Source organism: Styela clava, chromosome 12, assembly GCF_964204865.1.
Source record: "Styela clava chromosome 12, kaStyClav1.hap1.2, whole genome shotgun sequence".
Lineage (NCBI taxonomy): Eukaryota > Metazoa > Chordata > Ascidiacea > Stolidobranchia > Styelidae > Styela > Styela clava.
The window spans coordinates 10533255-10553743 of record NC_135261.1 but is presented as its reverse complement, the minus strand read 5'-3'; the positions used below and the strand labels follow the sequence as shown (position 1 = coordinate 10553743).

The 20489-nt window shown below is 33.4% G+C and overlaps 1 protein-coding gene across 6 annotated transcripts in view; it reads right to left on the bottom strand.

Moving 5' to 3' along the window:
- Nucleotides 1–614: 614 nt before the first annotated feature.
- The window catches only part of LOC120329414 (exocyst complex component 1-like), a 37561-nt gene continuing 17686 nt past the window's right edge, over nt 615–20489 (bottom strand). For 4 of the 6 annotated variants that reach the window (XM_039396022.2, XM_078118692.1, XM_078118691.1 and 1 more), the window contains exons 3-24: nt 20259–20354; nt 19853–19922; nt 19311–19393; nt 19021–19176; nt 17914–18105; nt 17703–17835; nt 17195–17304; nt 16307–16459; nt 15978–16062; nt 15292–15414; nt 13453–13554; nt 13233–13351; nt 13043–13150; nt 12583–12647; nt 11857–11880; nt 10977–10994; nt 4626–4761; nt 4253–4330; nt 3266–3449; nt 2601–2800; nt 1610–1807; nt 615–988 (exon numbers count right to left, since the gene is read on the bottom strand). In XM_039396022.2, coding sequence (XP_039251956.1) covers nt 830–988; nt 1610–1807; nt 2601–2800; nt 3266–3449; nt 4253–4330; nt 4626–4761; nt 10977–10994; nt 11857–11880; nt 12583–12647; nt 13043–13150; nt 13233–13351; nt 13453–13554; nt 15292–15414; nt 15978–16062; nt 16307–16459; nt 17195–17304; nt 17703–17835; nt 17914–18105; nt 19021–19176; nt 19311–19393; nt 19853–19922; nt 20259–20354 — 2592 coding nt within the window. In that variant the 3' untranslated portion in view covers nt 615–829. The remainder of the gene's footprint in view (nt 989–1609; nt 1808–2600; nt 2801–3265; nt 3450–4252; nt 4331–4625; nt 4762–10976; nt 10995–11856; nt 11881–12582; nt 12648–13042; nt 13151–13232; nt 13352–13452; nt 13555–15291; nt 15415–15977; nt 16063–16306; nt 16460–17194; nt 17305–17702; nt 17836–17913; nt 18106–19020; nt 19177–19310; nt 19394–19852; nt 19923–20258; nt 20355–20489) is intronic. The other 2 variants (XM_039396024.2, XM_078118689.1) reach the window with 2 other exon arrangements.

Genomic DNA, 20489 nt, shown 5'->3' with positions numbered 1-20489 from the left:
AAGTCGATACTTCTAACTATCATTATCAAAATCGGTTGCCGAAAAGCGAAAAAAAGTATATTTTCTAATAATTCCGACTAACTTATTGGGTGTTTTAACAATTGTGGCATTAAATAATTTCAAATTTTTCGACGTGAAGGAAATCAATGTATAAATTAGAACCTTGCAAGATAGTAGCGGCAATGCCAATCATGCAACAGTATGAGGCGCACGCTCGCACAGAATATCACAAACAATTGAAGTGCCAATTCTATTTCATCGTGATTACAATACGTTACGAAGCGCCAAAAATCGTATGAAGATTTCACTTAGAAGTAAAACACCTCGCTGACGGCGAAGAGTGGCTACTATTTGGAATTATTCTAAAATCAGCCAAAAAGGTATTAGAATACTTTGGTATTCGAATGTTTTCGAATACTCGATTTTTTTTGGACAACCCTGGGTTCAGGTACAATATTTCGTTTCATAAGTTAGAAGACAAATAATATTGTGGGCCAACGACAAACAATAAGCTAAGCGCCGTAACAAATCATTCAGCTAAGAAGGCTTCTTATCTTATCAAGCCTCTCTAAGCATGGTGCTGAATCCTTCATGGGAACCACTACATCACAAACCAGAATCTCTTTAGTCTTATAATGATGAGTTTTACTAAACCATACATCAACAGGAAGGTGATTAATCATAACTTGTTAAGCAGGATTGCACAAATACAGTGTACATTAACATACAAGCAGATAATTGAAACGAATAGTAAAATAAACATTGTATCTTGATTACTATATTATATAATGACAAAAATATCATTTTTCCATCCAACACAATCGATACATTATTTTTCTTGTGATAGAGCAATGTCTGTGAAGTACTGCAATACATCTTGAATCGTAAATTCTAGTTTCATTCCGCTACCAGGATAACATTTATTTATTAGATCTTCAAAATGTTTATATTGCCGGAGAAACTCATCCTGCATGTATTGCCAGACAACCTACACAGAGAAAATCAAAATATTACAAAAAGTATTGATATCACTTCTACAAAGCAACAAGAGAGAAACGCTGAAATCTATGAACACAGGGGCGCATGACTATTGTTGTCACAACAACGCGGGACAAACCAATATTTATATATTAGTGCACAGAGTGTCATGCAATGGGGAAAAAACAGCAGAATTTGTGGCAAGTTTTTATTCAAAATTAGGTATTCGCTTCGACTTATGGAAAAACAAGCAAAATACAGTAACAAATACAATACAGCAACGCGCAGGCCTATATTTATTTTAGTTTACTGTGAAATTCAATTTTTCTGAATTTTTGATGATTCATGCAAATTTCTCTGCTTAAATAGGACACAATGAAGAAATATTTGAATTATTATTTCAGAATTATAGACTATTTGGTTTTCTCCGAATCAAGAATATTATTACAAAAAGCACTCGGAATTGCAGACTACTTTGTTTTGATCATTTTATAGTCTCCAATAATATTTCAGAACTATAGACTATTCGGTTTTTGATATCTCTGAATCATTAAGAATTCTGTTTTGATCATTCTTGACCATCATTTTAAAATATCACATAGTCCTAGTCATTCCCTAACCTTACACTTACCCGCTGAAGCCTGTTTTCATTATCCGAAGTATGTTTTGTTATTTTATGGTATAAAGCTTCCAGTCCCTTTTTGACATCTTTCCCTGTATATTCCTTGATGCATTTCCGTAATTCCTGTTTACTGAATTTCAGCTGAAAGCTAACTTCTTCAGCTCGTACCCCACCCTCCATCACTTGTTCCACTCCTTCAAAGAAGTTCTGGAAATAATGGTAAATCGTATTCAAAAGCTATGAAACCAAAGTAATGCACCACTGGTGAAAATACAGATTTCTGCCAATTTATTTAAACCCTGGTTTCCCAACTAAGAGGATACATTCCCGGGACAAATAATTGTAATGCATATTGATGCACACATTATTAACTATTTACACTGTGCAAAAACCAACGCGACTGGTGTATATTACTCGCTAATAATGGTCCGTTAAAGATTGAACAACAAACGAAAAAGAATGAACAGTTTCGGACCAGGAAAACATGTATTGAAAAAAGCATGTATTTAATATTACAATAATAAAAAAGAATGTATTTAAAAGACTATAACCTGACAGAAAATTTGGTCACATCTACTGGAATCCCTGTCACTGAGATGTTGTGTATAATAGTTCTTATGTATCGTTACTCTTTTATCAGTTTTCTTAACACTTAGTCGAGCGCTCTCGACTTTACTTCGAGCAAACTCGTATAAAAATTTCTACGGTAACGCTATTCAATGATAAATGAGAAAGTAATATTTAGAAATAAATTGAATGGGAAACGTGAAGAAGAGACTGCGGGTATATGCTGTTTACTCTAAACGTGGCTCTGGAGATAATTTCATTACTTTCCAAATCAATGCAAAGCCTTCTCATTTGTGTTTCACAGAGAAACGAAGTTTCACTGCAAGTCACATGGTTTTCAAATAATTTTGAATAATTGCTTAATTGACGGAACGATTCGTCACCTAACTATCGGATTTAGCGTTAGTGAACAAGCTGACAAAAATATACATACACTCAATTTTTCCAGTGGTCGTCCCATCAAAGAACTGACATAATTTTGCAAGTTATCGTTGTATTTTGTTTTCGCTTCTTTCCGTTCCTGTTCAAGTCCAACAATCTTGAGACGAGCGAGGAAATCGTGAAGATTGTGGTAATTCTCAAACAGAACAACTTCTCGTGGTGTTTTGTAGCTTTCCATCGCCAATCTTTCAACTAAATATAATTTAGAAGAATTACTAAGAAAGTTGAAACTCGTTGCACTTAAAATGGTAATGCAGAATGTACCAGGTTAGGGTTAGATCATAATTTTATTCCGATTTTCTATATTATAGTTCTATTACGAGTTCGGGGACTGTCTATGTTAGCCAAGTGAATATACCCCCTGCCCATAGGTTTCAGTCCCTTTACACAACTTGATGTAAAGTAGGCACACAAAATCAGTTACCCTCATATGCTTCTGGAGCGCCGAAAATAGTTCAACTCTGTAAAGTATGTTTTAGGGGCTGCTTGTAAAAGAGCCCTGTTCAAAGTGAAAAATGGAAACTTATTTTTATCAAATTCTCAACAGGAAATAGTTCAACTTTATAAAGTAGAGGTTAGCTAGGTAGTAGGATCTAGTGAAATCTCTTTAAACCTTGTATTCAAATATTTTTTGTGAGTGAAATAATATTCACTTACTAGCATCAAACACAGCTTTGATCAATCCTTTATAAGCTTTATCGAGATCATTTCGCCTGTGAGAATCTTTAAAAATACTTTCTGCAAGTTCAGCAAAATCTTCAAAATCAGTGACAAAAGGCAAAATCCCGCATTTTTTGTTTTTGCTCAAATGAGCTTCTTGCACCACTGTGATTTTATGATTCTAAATACGAAAGAATTTGCATATAATAATAAATGAAATATAATGAACTATATCTATATATATTTTGCAACAAGATTCAGGAAAATAAAAATAAATGCTCCTAAACTTTTTGGGTTGCGGAACCCTATTTGTCAATTTTAGTTTTGACGAACCCCCATCTTGAGTCCTATCAATGTCTGTGCCTAACCAACGAGGAGGGATAATGTTTTTAGGTACTCCTGAAGTATGCGCACCTAGATGTCACACAACCTGGATCCTAACCTGGTACACAACCAGAGTTCAGGTTGTGCGCCATCTTGGTGCGCATACTTCAGGTCCGTTTTTTTATTTACAACACAACAACATAAACACCAACAGTGTGATGTGAGGAGAAATTTGCGACAAGCAAATTCGTAGGTCCCACTCTATGGCAAGTCTTGACCTGTATTTTGACATTTTAATTGCCCTTTCCTGACAACAATGGATATTTGTCCACAATGCTCAACCAAAAATGAAATGGATTTTTGACTGAAATCAATCTTTAATTATCGATCAGACTCTTTTCATGACGTTTCGGACCCCCTGTGCAGTCATCATGAACACCTGGCAGTCCACGAACCACAGTTTGGGAAACCCTGTCCTAGACTATTTATATTAAAATACGATTAGGGTATGTTTCGATGCTATCATTCGGGTTGCCAGTTGGCCCCAGCAAAATATATCTGTCCAGAGGGACCAAAATTTAACCCTAAATTTATTTTTACCTTTTATTGACCTGCAGGTAAAAAATTGAGAATCATGTGTAAGGTATTATGACTACTCACCATGAAATTATCAAAATTCCTCTTCACTTCTATCAATGAGTTTCCAAGCATCTTGGCAAGGAAGGATCCATCGTTGTCCTGAAATAATACAAAATGAGAATCAGAAAACAGAAGTGCTAGAACTAGCTAGAACCATATGTTACTAGTGGGACAAAGATACTTGAGTAACATGATGCATGAGTTTATGACCGAAAAAATTCGGCCGTGCCGAGTGGGTCGAGATGAAAAAGGTCAAAAGAACACTGGCCTACACAATTTCATACAACCCGAGTGTGATGATGGTCATAGGCAGAGCAATTGACGGACGAGGATTTAAAGTCTTTATTGTGATTAAAAATCTTAAATTGAAATTGTCAGTAACACCATTACTAACCTGCCTAGCTTTCGCAACTCTGTCTCCAATAACAACCAACATATTGAGAGAGTTGAGTGGATCTAATTTTTCACCAAAAGCAACTAATCCAAGTAATTGTGGTTCAACAACAGTAAATATTTCTGTCATCATTCTCCTGAAATATTCAATATTATTTAAATAAAAAAATTTTATTCACGAAAATGACAGAGATACTTGATGTTTGATAAAAATGTTGTTATATGGAGCATGTTTAGTAATAATTTTGGTATTTTGAAAGTTAATGACAAAATAATATATTTGTATGTGATATTAATATGAGCTGAGCTAGATTGAAAAATGTGCTGCAAAAAATCATAATTTGACAAGTTTCTATCAATTTGACAGAAAGTATTTTTATGTTATTATATTTTAACAGTTTTTTATATTAGTAATGGATTTCAACTTAAATTTTTTTTTTACCATAAAACAAGTCATTTCGATTATTAAATTCTTGATCACGCAGCTCTTGGACATATCCAGCAATCAATTACCTTCTATTAACTAATTTTTTGTTCATTTTTTTACAGCATTAAAATTTACAAAATAACAGTTCTCAAAGTAGATAATTGTTACTCTCAGTAATGCAAGTCGTTTGTGTTATTGTGTATAATAGTTATTTTTTGGAAAACATTCTACATTTAACATACGGTAACAATTCTTTTAAATATGTAATAGGCCTACAGTGTTTTACATGCCTGAACGAAACCTTCGATATTAAATAAAAATTGCAAAATCATGCATAAATCAAGCATAAAATACGACTGGGCCATAAATTAAAAATCATTAAAGATATACCTATAAAACTGATCTTCCCACTATCATCAAGTTTGATTCGCTGTTGATTATTAAAGTTTTGCTTGTCAATCAGTGTTAACTCTAAGCAAATTATGAGTGCGAAAGTGCTTCGCAGTCCAAAAAAAAAGTGCGAAAGTGCTTTTGCCGATTTTAACAAGTTAGGTGCCCTAGCCTTTCATATAACCCATTTAAAACGGCATAGATACTCGAAAAAGCGCTCCTCCGGTTAATATTATGAATTAAAGAGAAGCCTTTTCGTTAACGAGTTCCCTTTAAGCGAATTCATGTTTAATTAAAACAAGCGAATTCATCGGCAACAAAATGACATCTGCTCACACCTGCCGCGGACAAAACTTTCATGCAATGTATCACGGTGTCAGTTGCTTATTCGCGTAAACAGCAAAGACTTTCACATTTGTTACTCCTTCCATCTAACAGACACCAGGCCGACTGGAAACCATATTAGTTACAGGGTGGATCGTTTGTACAAATCCGGTGCAAAATAATCCCCCATCCCCCAAATATAAATAGTAATCAACTAATTAGGGTTAGGTGCGCTGGAAATTCAACTTTTCGATTCATCCCTAAACCTAATCTGATAATTATTGATTTGTGATTTTGAACCACTTTGAAAGTCGCCACCCGCTGTTTTAAAAGATAGGTTAACCTACGTTCCCTCCGTAATATTACGCAGGATACTCCCCTGTTTTAGGAGATAGGTTGACCTACTTTCTTTTCGAACTTTTTCTCCGAAATATTACACAAGATCACTTTGAAAATCCTCCCGTTTCGTGAGCTAGCGTGACCTAATTTCTCATTTACATTTATATTATACTATTTCAGAGCTTACCCAAAGACAAGTAATTTTTAAATGTCCACGTGCCTTGGTTTGCGTGCGAGTTAGTTTAAATCGGGCAGAAAACATCATATATTGGCAAAATGTTTAGTAATGTCATGTACTTTCAGCATTCATAAATAGCACTCTTTGTAATGTTGCTGACCTAGTATCAAATATTCGCATCACAACGCCACTTGCGAGGTTTCCATATATTTCAATTACACTAATAGGAACGATGACATCAAAGAGTTTTCTTTTGCGAAGGTACACTACATATAACGAGGGTGATTCTTGAGAAAAACATGAATATAAAAAATAAACGAATGATAGGATAATGGATCCCAAATAATTTTGAGAGTGTCTCGAAATACCAATCCATTTGATAAATAATTTTTATTCAACCACATGAACGCTGATATTCTGAAAATTAATGTTGAAAGAGAATTACGCATTCTCAGATATCGGACATCCAGTCGCGATATTCAATCGTTCATATGCACAAATCTCACATTAATAGTAATTGCTACCCAAGTTTGTAAAGTTTAGAAACCAACAAACAGAAAATAACTAACCTAAAACACAATTAAAATTCAGTCGGCAATAAATTCGTCGCCAAGACGATGCCATACAAAACAAAAAAGATTTGATCGCGAGAGTTACGTGAGATGACTGCTTGTTTTTTAAGCAGAATGTAAAAAAATTTATAATTAATAAACGGGAGTTACGACGCCCTTTACACATCGTGTGTATTAAACTTCCCTGGTAGGTACTTTGGTAAGTACTATTATTATTGTACCTATACACTTGTTGGAGTATTTCGGACAATTTCGAATTTAAAATAAATGAAAACCAGTCATATAATAAAGACGCAAAAGTAAAATGAACATTTATTGAAAAAGTTATTATTTAAGAAAGACAACATGATCGTACAATTCCGCCAAAACCTCGATGTTCGCAAGCGAGATGATAAATAAATACTTCCCTGTATTCGATCAATTAACTTTAGCGTATCGTTGTTCTGCCAATAAACAGCCGGGTGCAAAATATTTCCGTCCTGTGATATGCTCACAAATATTCTCGATATTAATATCATACCCTCGCGTATGTACTTTCTATTAGCTCTTTTGTGATCCCTTCCATCCTTGGCCAAGTCATGTTTCGAATATGTGAACATTTTATTCGACCATACATGGCCGGCGGGATGTTAAAATTGTAGACAAGAGAGAGGTAAAATCAATCGCGAATTTCGTTATACCGGCTCGTTTACGAATTGTTGCGCCTGTTATCGTCGAAAATGATTACATTTGTTGTATTTTGAAGCATTTAAGCAGTAATAATTAGGGCATGACATAATCAAAATCGTCAAGTGAGATCTTGAAATTGCAAATTCCGTAAATAAAATTGCGAATTATTCGGTAACGAATTCAGCTTTAATGATCATCGGGGTATTGTTTTGTTGAAAATTATTATTAATGTGAGAGCGCCAAAAACATACAGTCCAACCGATGCGACTGCAATTTATATGGTCGCAATTGGTGTGGCGCGTTTATTAATAGTGTAAAATAAATTAAACGAATATCAATTATAACCAAGCCTGTCAGCGTGTTTATTTTCTGTGGGCAGGAATCGTAAAATACCATCTTGAGACAAATTAACTTCTATTATGAAATCTTAATTTTCAGTTATTATCGTTATACAAATAACGTGTGGCAACTTTTTAATTTATCGTCGACCAAAAAACCGCCCCACACTCGTCCAAACGTGTGTCGAGCTTGAAGGACAGGAACAGATTCATCGACGACCTTAATTAGGGAAAATATGTATTTTATTGGGAATGCAAAATAAATGTAACAAAACGCATTTTTTGTGATATAACTTTGTATTTTCGGAGACGGGTTGCCGTGAAAGGTAAAATTTGATCTAAACTAATTGCAAAAATGTTTTATTTTAAATGTAACAAAACACATTTTGCGATATAACCTTGTATTTTCGAAAACGGGTGTCCTGAAAAGTAAAATATGATCTAAATTAATCGCAAAAATGTTTTATTTTAAATGTTTTATTTTAAATGTAACAAAACACATTTTTCGAGATACAACCGTATTTTCGGATACCGGGTGTCATGGAGAGTAAAATGTGATCTGAATTCACCGTAAATAATGTTTCATTCCAAATGTATCATAACGCATTTTTTTGCGATATAACTTTGTATTTTCGAAAACGGGGCCTCACGAAAATTATTAATTAAATGTTTTATCTATCGTCTAACTAACGTCTGGAACACATCATTTTCGGGGAGAACTCTAGCCCGCGAAACGTCATTTAATTTAAAATAGAGAATGTTTCACGCATTTCAAAACGGAAATTCACCAGTAAGTGGACAGGGATTCAACCCTCCGGATTCAGTATTCTATATCCCCCGTGTCAGAACTTTCTGAAGAATGGAACAAAGAACCCGTCAAACCGCCACAGAAGAAGAGGAGTATTTTTTGCACCAATAATTAGGGCGTGACAATATCAAAATCGTCAAGAAACTGGTGAATTTGCAAATTCCATAAATGAAATTGTGAATTGCTCGGTAACATTTTAGCTATAATTATCGCCGGGGTATTGTTTTGTTGAAAACACGTTGAAACTTGAGGGAATTAGTTACAATTAGCGCCTGACCTCTATTAGGCACTCCAGCACTCGAAAAAAAAGCACTCGAGCCCAATCTTTTTAGCATTAAGTCGCATACGTAAAATATCCTGTAAAAGAAGTGCTGTTCATTAACGTCATCTCGTCTTATGACCACGCAGAAATGCCTTTATAGCCGAATTATTCAATCACTATTTCAAATCAACATTCAGGATTGGCACAATTTCAGATTTGCGAAGTTTATCACCATAGAAATACATGAGAAAGTTAATTATCGTCTTACTCTTAATAAATATCTGCATCACGGTATGGACAATAATATTACCATTCGCATAAAATTGGGACGGTAAATTTACAAATCTTGATAGGTAATATTAATGCCAGCGCAAATGTTAATTTGAGTCCTCAATGTCTTCAACAGCTGTTGCCAATGTGAATGAACGGGTAAACCCGAAATATAAAACTTCGATGTCCGCCGACCCACAAGAATTCATATTTGTAAAAAAGAGAGGGCGGGAATATAGATTACCCAAAACCTGGATATCGCCGCCAAAACGATCGGTGACGAGAACAATTAGCGATTACAACGGAATTAACCAGTAAAAAGGCTTTGTTGCCGATTTTTTAATGTTTCCACCACGTTTATTCGGTACTCCTTAAAAATATTCGATTTAAAAATATATTGAATTATGCCCACCCCTCTTCGCATATCAATGAGAAATAGTTGTGTAAATATCGCAAAATTACGGGAAATGCCACCTCCTTTCAACATTGTGAATTGTGATTACAATAAAATGGTACTTAATGTGAATTTGTTGATTTTGCAAATCTGTGACATGCTGCTAAAAGTTTCGTCTGATTTGAAAATCGTGCAGTTTGGTCACAATTCATCCAAAGCGACTATAACACCTTACTAACACTTTTTATAGTCATTTTGAATTCATCGATATCATTGATAGTCACATGACCACTCTCGTTCAAAGAAACGCCCCGGGAGCGTTTTTTTGCGGGAAAAGCGGAATCCCTGTGCTTGTATAATAGTCATATTATAAACAAGAATTTTGCCGTTAATGCAAAAGCTTTATCTCCTATGTCTGCATCTCATAGGTTAGAATTCCGGTAAATATCGTTATGATATGCTGAATTGAGTTACAAAAGTACCAGTATGTTACTTATTTGTCAACTCAATACTCGAAAATATTTGTTAACTTTGAATTTTTATTCCATTCAAAATCGGAAAAAAGTGCTATTTCTCTTCAAAATCGGAAAAAAGTGCTATTTCGCAGTCCCTAAAAAAAGTTGCGAAAGTGCTTCGCAATTTTCGCAAAAAAGTGCGCTAATAGTGAACACTGTTGTCAATACATTTATGTAAAGCAAAACACAAGAATATTCAACAACAAATGAATTATCTTACATGGCCCGTTAACAAATGTCAGATAACTCAAGTTCAAATCTCCTATAAAAAACTGAACCCTAATTTGAATTAAAATTAATCTTTTTCAACTTAATGCCCCAAGAAAACTCAGAGAATACTTCATCCAGATGGCATAGAAGTTTCTGTACTTCCGTAGTATGTGTACCAGGTTAGAGTTAGGCAATAATTTTATTCCAATTGTCATTATTTTAGTCTATTACAAGTTCGGGGACTGCCTGTGTTAGCCAAGTCAATATACCCCCTGCCCATAGGTTTCAGTCCCTTAACACAACTTAATGTAAAGTAGGCGAATAAATTAGTTACGTCCATATTGGTACACACACTTCTGTAGCACCGAAGTTTCAGAAGATAGGGTATACAAGAAAACAAAGTCTTCATTGACAAGCAAGCATGTGAATTACAGAAGTCAGAAACCAAAACAACATAAAATCATGCAAGAAATGAAGTAAACAGATAAAATCAAAAAGGAGCCATGCTTTGATATAGAATTGCAATAGTATATTTCATTATCCAGAGTCACAAATCACAGAACAAATCAAATATATTTCAAATGCAGAATTGAAACTTATTAGAAACACTACTAAATAATAGTAGAAGAAACCTAATTACGCAAAACCGTACTCACCATATTTTGTCTGTCGGTCTAATGGTATATTACATTCTAATATTATCTTATCCATATCAAACAATAAAATAAATTACTTTCTTTTAGGCATAAACCAAGACTAAACTTTGCCAATTTGAACCCTGGTTTATGCCTGGCACTAAGTGAAGTAATTATCAAGTTCTTTTGGTGAAAAAATTGCAGACTATAATGTGGCACAATTAAAACATTGTGTATCTACTTTCATCGATTATCAAAGAGCATCGTTCAATTTAACATAAAATATGGAGCTTTAACAGCGGTTACCGGATACGACTTGTTAAAATACAATATAAGTCGTTGAAGATTAATTGAGACTAGAAAGCAAGCCTGTTTCCAGTGGGTTGGTTGCTATCTACAGTAATTTTTTTTGATCCTATGAAACACATACTGTTGCCATTTCTTTTGAAACGCCAAAAAAATGTGAACCAAGATAGTGGACACTGGAACATAGTACGTGTACCAGGTTAGGGTTAGGCCATAATTTTATTCCAATTTACTATATTTCAGTTCTATTACGAGTTCGGGGACTAGCCAAGTGACTCCCGTAGTATTTGTACCTGAAATTATAGCCTGACCGGTACACATACTACATTCCGGTGTATGCCATCTTGGTTTACATACTGCTGTTGTACCGGAAATTTTTATCACAAAAAAAAACTTAGCTAGCATCTATGGCAGTAATTATCAATAGAGTGTAGGTGAAGATACACATACAAATTACTAACATGTAGCCACCACAAAACACCACACAGTGAGCATTTATATATATTCTATTGTGACATAACAGCACAGTTACTAACACCATTTACAAATGAAAATCCAGTGAGAAAATAACCATGAATACTACAATTAATCATACCTGATGTCTTTCACAACCTGCACCCTAGAAAAATGAATATTAGTTTTTTCAATAATTATAAAGTTCCAATTTCTGGCAACAGGAATTATTAATCATCCAGAAACAGGTTGCACATCATTTAATGTTAATAAAAATCATTATTGTTAAAAATAAGCAGTCAGCTTGGTTTTAGTGTGATCGGCCCTGGCATAAACATGCATACATGAGAAAACTTACATTAACGAAGTTCTGAAACGAAAACATCAAATTATTAAATCTAAGTTATACATAATTTGGTTGAAACAAAATATGTGTTCAAAAAAATGACTAGGCAACATCAAAACCCAAAATCATAATCTGACTTGACAAAAAAGCGATGGCATGTGCACATAAATAATGGTTATCACATTGGTGAATTTGTTATTCAACGACGAAAAATGAAACGGTGAGCACTTTATTAAGAACAACGTGGAACATTGCAGAAATACATTTGTGTTAGTCTGCAAGACTCTCAAATCTCAAAGAACAATCATCTTCATTTTTGCTAGAGAGGATAGGTTGATAGTCTTTCTAACTCGAAACTGATGAAATTCATAACTTATGCCAAATTTTACAAATTTACTTTAGTTTCATATACTCTAAATATCTGTTACGAGTATTTTCCATCAGCAAATCCTTTACAAAACAGGTAATAGAGTTTGAATCATGAAGTTTGTAATAGGCAGCAATTTCTAGTATTATACTTACTCCTGATATTGTTTTCTTCTCGCAGCACCTTGTTCAGTATCATCCTCTTCATCATCAGATCCACCCTGAAAGAAAAGTGAGCTTTGATATGAAATTGCATGCTCGAAAAAAATTGAAATTGGTAAATTTTAGAAGAAGCGACAAATTTTTCTGTGAGATTTGAGGTAATTCATATTTTACTAAAATGGCAAACATGGAAAAGAAATGCTGATAGTTTAAGTTCATGGGATATTTTTGGTGAATCAGATATTAGAATACATTCCAAATTGTTCATATTCAATGTAGTTAATTTTTGATTTTAGAAGCATTTACAAATAGCCTTAAAAATATATAGTCAGTTATTTTAGGCAGCTACAATCCACATTAAATCCACATATACTATATGTGTGACATTAGTCTTAAACAATGTAGATGGCTAGAATAACTGAATGGCAAAAGTATGATTTGAATAAATACTTACAGGCATTAATGTATCAGCAGTCTCAATATTAAGATGAAAAAATCTTGTCAAGAAATCTTCTTCATCCTGGCAAGTCGGTTCCAACTCATTCAACACTTCGCGGAACGTCTGAAAATGCAAAAAATGACAGCACAAATATAATTAAATAGTGATGCAAAAAATTCTGTAACCACTAAAATAAAATACTCACAGAACTGAATTTTTCTCTGTCCGACAATTCAAAATCAGAAGCTGCAAGTGATTCACGGCTCACTGCTAATCCACCATGTTTTTTGCTGCTGCCTAATTTTTTCAACTTTTTCCCCATCGCTAAAAAACAATGTTCCCCATCACAAGTGTTCCCAATTTGAAAAGCACAGTAATGCTTTTCCACGCTCAATATGTGGATGAACAAGTTACCATGAACTCACATTTAACATTCAAACTCTGGGTAGAACCTCCTAGTAATTTCTTGTGTTGTTTGCTTAAACTTTGTGAAGATCCAGACAAATTCTTAATGCTGCTGCTCAGCTCTGAAATACAATAAAGATTAAAATTCCGTAGCAATTATGACAGTGTTCCCTTATAACGAAAAGATCTACAGATTGACAGAAGCTTAATGCAAATTAAAAACCTGTCAGATACTCAAATTAAAAATTGCTTGTATATCAGTCATTGTCAATTTTTTTTCGTGTTGTTCACATCTGTACAATGACTAGTAACAGTTACAGAGCGCATAAAAACGACTAAACGCCCTGACTTGTGATTGTAAGCGCAAAACATTTTCCCTTACCAGAACACTTTTGATGACGGCAATATAAAATTGCTCGTAGTTGATAAGGACGACAATATAAAGCATAAAAAAGCTTTAATAAATAGAATCGATCTCTATAGCCACCCTTAGATTATGTGGTACATCCCAGACTTTAATACGTATAAAAGTCTTCATGTATAGATGAATAAGATTAAACATTTGCTCAATAATTTTGTATATGAAATCATTATATTTTGTACATTATAAACATTAATTAATGGCCACCTAATTCTTCAAATTATTATGAAATCTCCTTTTTAAATTTCTTAACCAGCTATGATTTTTAGTTTGTGAGCCACCGTTTTAAGTCATGTAATAGGCACAAAATATACTCTACAGTACAACACCAATGACAACCAAACACTATTCATGCAACACTATACTGTCAAATATTTGAACAACAATAGAGGATGAAATACGACAACAGATATCATGAGTTAGAGAAACACAAGCAACTAAAATAAGAGAGAGGAGTCGAACTTCGCCAAATAAACACTTGGTATAGAATTGAATTGCTGATCGAAAGAAAAGAAGGGTAACTCCTCATAGACAAAAAAAATATTTGAATTTTGAAGTCTTTTTTTATATGGCGTTTCACACGCATTTTACTGATACAAAGCTATGGATGAGCAGAAAATGTTAAGTAAGAAATTATTATAGTAGAACAGTTTGTGTTGCCTGTGTGAGATAGGAAACATTTCGCTGTGGGATTCGAAGAATGAGAAAAGACACATAATTCACAGAATGTTGGAAGTCGGGAATGAACATAAGAATGTTGCTTAATAAATTGATCATCAGACAATCTATATCTAATGCTATCAAAGCAGAATGTGCACCCCGTGCGAGCAGGTGAAACATAGGAACAAGCGTACATGGTGAAGGAGCAGGATGCATGGTATGAAAGAGTGAAAACAAAGAGATTGATAATAAATACATATGAAAAGATGTTTAAAGTTTCAGATATTGAAAAAAAAAGTCTAGAAAAAGTGCTGGGAAAACAGATGTCTGAAAAAATATACATCAGTGATGCTGCACGACATTGTACCACTTGCAGTCAATTAAAAATTTTGCTGCATTTAAGTTGAACAATTAGAAACACCGAAAAAAAGTGGTCGCTTCATCTGAGTACTGCAACAACAAACAAATCAAGTCGCAAAATGATGTATGCATTCCCCACACCAATACAACAGTGGGAATTTTGTCCGTATCTGCACCAATATAACATGTCAAACTTCTACGCACACACCTACAGCCAGTGCTGGAGAAAAATGTCCTAACTAGAAAGGTAAAATACAAACTACTGAAGATAAGATGCTACAAAATTACAGCAAAAAGTATGAGTCATAATGATAATATGATTACACCAAAGCAGCGCATCCAATACGAGAGAGTAAGTGATGTGATAATTAGGAAGCTACCATGTTAGTGAACAACTACATTCATTCATTAAATATACTTTTGCTTAATCCGCCAAACGCTTTGCTGCCTTTTCTTTCTTTCGAAGCCTGAGTGTTCAAGCTCATTGTTGATGAACTTGCAGCCTTGAAGGCCGCTGCTCCCATTTGTGGGGAAATAGTAGCTGTACAAATTCGATGATTAATAAAGAAATAAAAAATACAGGATGAATTTAAACTAGGCTCTGTATGAGCAGCAACTTCTTGAGGGTTGTGTAAGGCAGGCAATTCAACCCTTGATGTATAACCTTATTTTGGGATTTTTTTTATATTTCTTCTGCTCCGAACGAGGCCTCGTACAATTATCCACTGTTATGTAAGGAGATACTCTATTTTTGAATTACCAGATTATTTAAGGTTCAGCAACTTGCGTGAGGGCCGATTATTTAAAATATTAGACTCAACGGAGGTAACACATCTTATAATAAGTTGGGTAGGCAATGCCGAAACAGACAGATTCTGCATAAATAAAACCAGAATTGAACAACATTTTCAATTTTATTTCAATGACTATGACCATGACACTCTTTAATAATTAAATCAATTATTAAAGATTGAAGAAGTGAGAGACTACTATGTAAAGTACTAAATATAGACAGGATTTTTTAATTTAATGATATACTACTATCATTAAACAGTGTACCTACAAATAAAATACAAATAATTTAACATTTTGAATAATAAATACCTTTTTCAATGAATCTCTGTTTAGCATTTGTCATAAATTCAGTAATTTCCCGAGAATACAGCTTACATAGACTCTGGGTATAAATCTGAAAACAATATAATATTTATATAACAAAACATTTTCTAAAATTTTTTAATTTCGAGTTCCGACAACTATCATAATTTTGAAAAAATACATGGGATCAGAAAAGCCGCGCGCTAGCATAACAATGCTGACTTTTATTGTAAGACATGATAAGAAACGCGCCACTCGGAATAAGGGGTCGCAGGAAATTTTAGGAAAGGAGACTATTTGTATTTGAAAAGTTTCTGTAAATTCTTGTGACATACCCCACATAATTGCTGATACTTGGTTTTGTCTGCAACTTTCAGCCATAGAACAAGTTGTTTATATGGTAGTAAATCTCGATGATATGGAAAATGTTTTGGAAGTTTCAAATTATTTGCTTGTCTCGCTAGTCCACCTGCAGCTTGCTCATTCCCCTGCAAAATAAAAAGTTTCTCATATAATATGGTAAAAATGATTGGAATAATACAATATTTGAACATTTATTAAACAAAATTAAAGATGAAAACAATTAAATGATGAACCACATAACTTAGATGTAAGAAGAAAAATTTGGTCAAAACTAATACCGGTATATAATGTACACGAGTTGAAAAATATTCAGGCAATGACATTACTACATTACTTGTAAAATTTACTTTCTGCAGCAAAAATAGGTGTTATGATTAATTTTCTACGAGTTTTGAACTATAAAATAACTTTTGAATTAATATTAGGAACTAAAATTTATAAAATGAATTATGAGCTGAAAAGAATAGATTATCATTCGTAACAGGTATCAGAAAATTATAAATATGAAATAAAAGAGATGGTTAGGAGTCGAAGCCACTAAAATTTCTGATGACTGCGGCTCCAGCTCCATCTGTTATAGTAAGCTTGGCTCCATGGCTCCGACGACCCAGCCCTGGTTTATAAAAGCAGCAACTTATAATTAAGGTGCTAGTGCTACAAATTTTGAAATTCGAATATTTCATATTATAAAAGTTGGCATATATCATGATTCTATTGATTCAAATTCAAAATTTCACAAGAAAAACATTTACTTGAATATTCAAATATTGACAAAAATTCTAATGTATATTTTTGACATGATGAAAGCATGAAAAATTTAGAGAATACACAGTTTAACATCAAGTAGAAAATCAGCAAACCTGTTTCATGAAAACATCATAAAGAAAATGGTAGAGACGCTTGGCAAATTTCTGTCTCAAATCCTCAAACATTTTTTGCTGTTCTCTGACTGCAACAAGTTGGTACACTCCTGCAATATACAAAAAAAATTTTGAAAAGATGAAAAAAAATCTGAAACTTGTTAAATTAAGCCACTTGGCAGTGAAATCAAGACTATCAAATTATATATACAACAAATTTAGCATGGTTTTCGCTATATTTTAGGGTAAACTAAGAATCAATTCTTTCATCTTGATGGCGCCGTATTTATAAATCGTAAAATGCAAAAATTGGCAAGGAAAAAGATGCCAAACGTCCTGCTGCACTCTGATATAAATATACTACCGTACAAGGGGTGCTATATAGACCAACTAAAATCGAAACAAAAGCAGAAAATTGTTCCAATGAAATTTGAATTATTTCATTCTTTTCAATCCAGTTTTGAAATAATAACTATCAGATACTACACACATATGTATAGCTACTGACCTGGATGTAGTTCCACTTGCATAGCGTGCTGTAGAGCCTCTGCTGCACTACTACAAGCCTCAATACCGCTGTCAACTCTCAAATCACCCTCGTTCAATGCTTTAATGTGGCCTTTGGACAGATCAAGTTGAAGCTGCAAAGTAAAGGTTTATTTTCAATAAGAGCTAATAAAAAATTCTTTTTAACTAATTAGTGAGATTAATTAACTTACTACTAGTTTATCCAATTCTTGTAAGAGCATTGTATGATTCTTATTCGTAATTTGGATAAAAGATTCCTGATTTTTCATTTGGCCCATCTGGCCTGAAATACTCTGGACCATGTCATTGTATCCATCTAGTCTTGTCTCAACTGCAGTGACTTCATCCAAGGCATTATCAAGGAGAGACATCAATTGATTGACCTGCGGGAACCAAAAAAATAGTGAAATTAAGAAAAAAAATTTAGTTGAAATATAGAGTTTATATACTTTTAGGTTAATGTATTCAACTCAAAACTAGAGTAACCTCAAAAATAATGTTTTAAAAGCATTTATTTGTGAAGTATATTATTTCTCACAAATTTTAAAACAAAACTAAAATTTGCAAAAATCAAAAATTAAAATTCAATTCTGCATACTAAAATAACAAGTAAAAACAGATATTCATCTATAGAGAATGAAATTATTTACTAAAAGATGAGGTACTACCGTATGTACCAGGTTAGAGTTAGGACATGTTTTTGTTCAGATTTTCCTCATTTTATGTTCTATTACGAGTTCGGGGACTGTCTGTGTTAGCCAAGTGAATATATCCCTTGCCCATAGGCTTCTTCGGTTCCTTTTGATGTAAAGTAGGCGAACAAAATTAGTTACCTCCATATTGGAACACACACTTCTGGAGCACCAAAGATGAATTAGCAGTTTTCTGTTTTAACCTAATCTTTTTCCACGAAATAGCATGTGTATATGTGAGCTTTCATTAAGATCATATTTAACTTCTTCAGACACATCAAGATAAAATAATAGTATTCACTATGATTTGACGAAAGCTCACAATTATGTTATGTTCGAGTATCCCTGTGACAATGCCCACATACGAAGTTGAAGTAGAAAGTAGACAAAGAGAAAGGACCTTCAATTCAAAACACAATGCTCTAAATCATGTTCGCTGAGCAGATTTTTATGTATTTTTCATTATGGTTAAAATTAAATTAAATTTTTTGGAAAACGATATTCAAATACTGTAGTGTAAGAAATATGAGCTTTGTGCATGGAATCCTAATGCAGAATCTAGTTGTTAATTGATTGAGGTTTGTTTTGTATGTCTGTTGTTGTTACCTGAGCTTCTGATCCCATTATAGAACTGATATTTTCACCATCGAGCACAGATAAATCTTTTGACATATTTGATGCAAAAGCTTCAGCATCACTAATCGCATTTTCACATTCAGATAGCATGCGTTCCAAGTCAGTTTCTTCCTTCGAGGTTAGCACCTAAAATATATAAAAAAAAAATTATTTAGTGTTGAAACTACAAATGAAAAATGTATTTAAAGATTCCAAAGCGCTTCCAAAGTATTACTCTGTTGGATTCGAATTGTTGTATTTTTACTGTATCTGCTATCTACCTGATAATTTTCTTCTGTGGGAAACCCATCTGTTCCAGGACCACTTCCGGAAGTACGCTGGGATTCACTGCCTGAGACAGACACTAAAACACACATAAAAAAAAAAATTCAGAAACAAAATAAGATAGTCTTCCAAAAATATTCTGAAATATAGTAGAAAATGGAATATCGGATATATTGTTAATTGTCTATTGTTAATAATGTCCAAAATCGAATCGTAAAAGCAAAAAATTGTATTAGAGTTGTGCAGTATAGTTCAGATAAATTTTGTTTCGAGTCATTTCCTATTATTATGGTGTCAGATCCAAATATAAATAAGAAAATATCTAGCAATTGAACATCAAAATAGATCTGGTGACAAATTTTCACATAAAAAAAATTCATGGTTACCGTTTTCCTAACATCAGAAATTAATGATAAGGAATATGACCAATTAAAAAATAATTCTGATATTCGGTCTGTTTTGGACATTCCCCATTCTTGTCAACCAAATGATAAAATCAGCAAGATAATTTTTTATTGATTGATAAAATAAACACTACCTTCCATCAAAGATTCTGGCACATTCTTGAATGTTGGTTTATTCAGTCTTGGAAGGTAGCGCCGACATAGCTAGAAATAAAGGTAAATGTAAAACAATTACAAACAGAAAAAATATCCTGAATACTACATTATGATCAAGGAGTATATACTTTAAATTCGTGAGTGCTAAATTGAAACTTGCCATAAATATATATATATATATGGTTAAAAATGTGTGAAAAAAACTTCTGTTATGAATGAAGCAAATTCACAAAAACTTCCATAATTTCCAACATTTCGGAAGTAAGTTATTATTTTGGTTCGAAGAAGGATAGTGGCACATTAGCGCATTTCTTGTCTAAAGCGTTTCTAGAGCACAACAGGTGACAAATACATCATTAATAATTGGAATAAATATCAACAAACCTTCCACAAGCATGATAGAAAAGTGTGTTTCTCGCTCACACTGCTTGCAAACCATTTGAAATTCTTGTCGAAGAGAAGATCGAAATCTGTGGAATCCTGTGAAATAATTTAATGTTACGGAAGAAGCATACACAAAGTTTGTCGAATATAATGAATACCATTTTAATATTTACTAAAAATATTGATATAATCAATAATAATACAGCAATATTCAAATATATAAAAAACAAG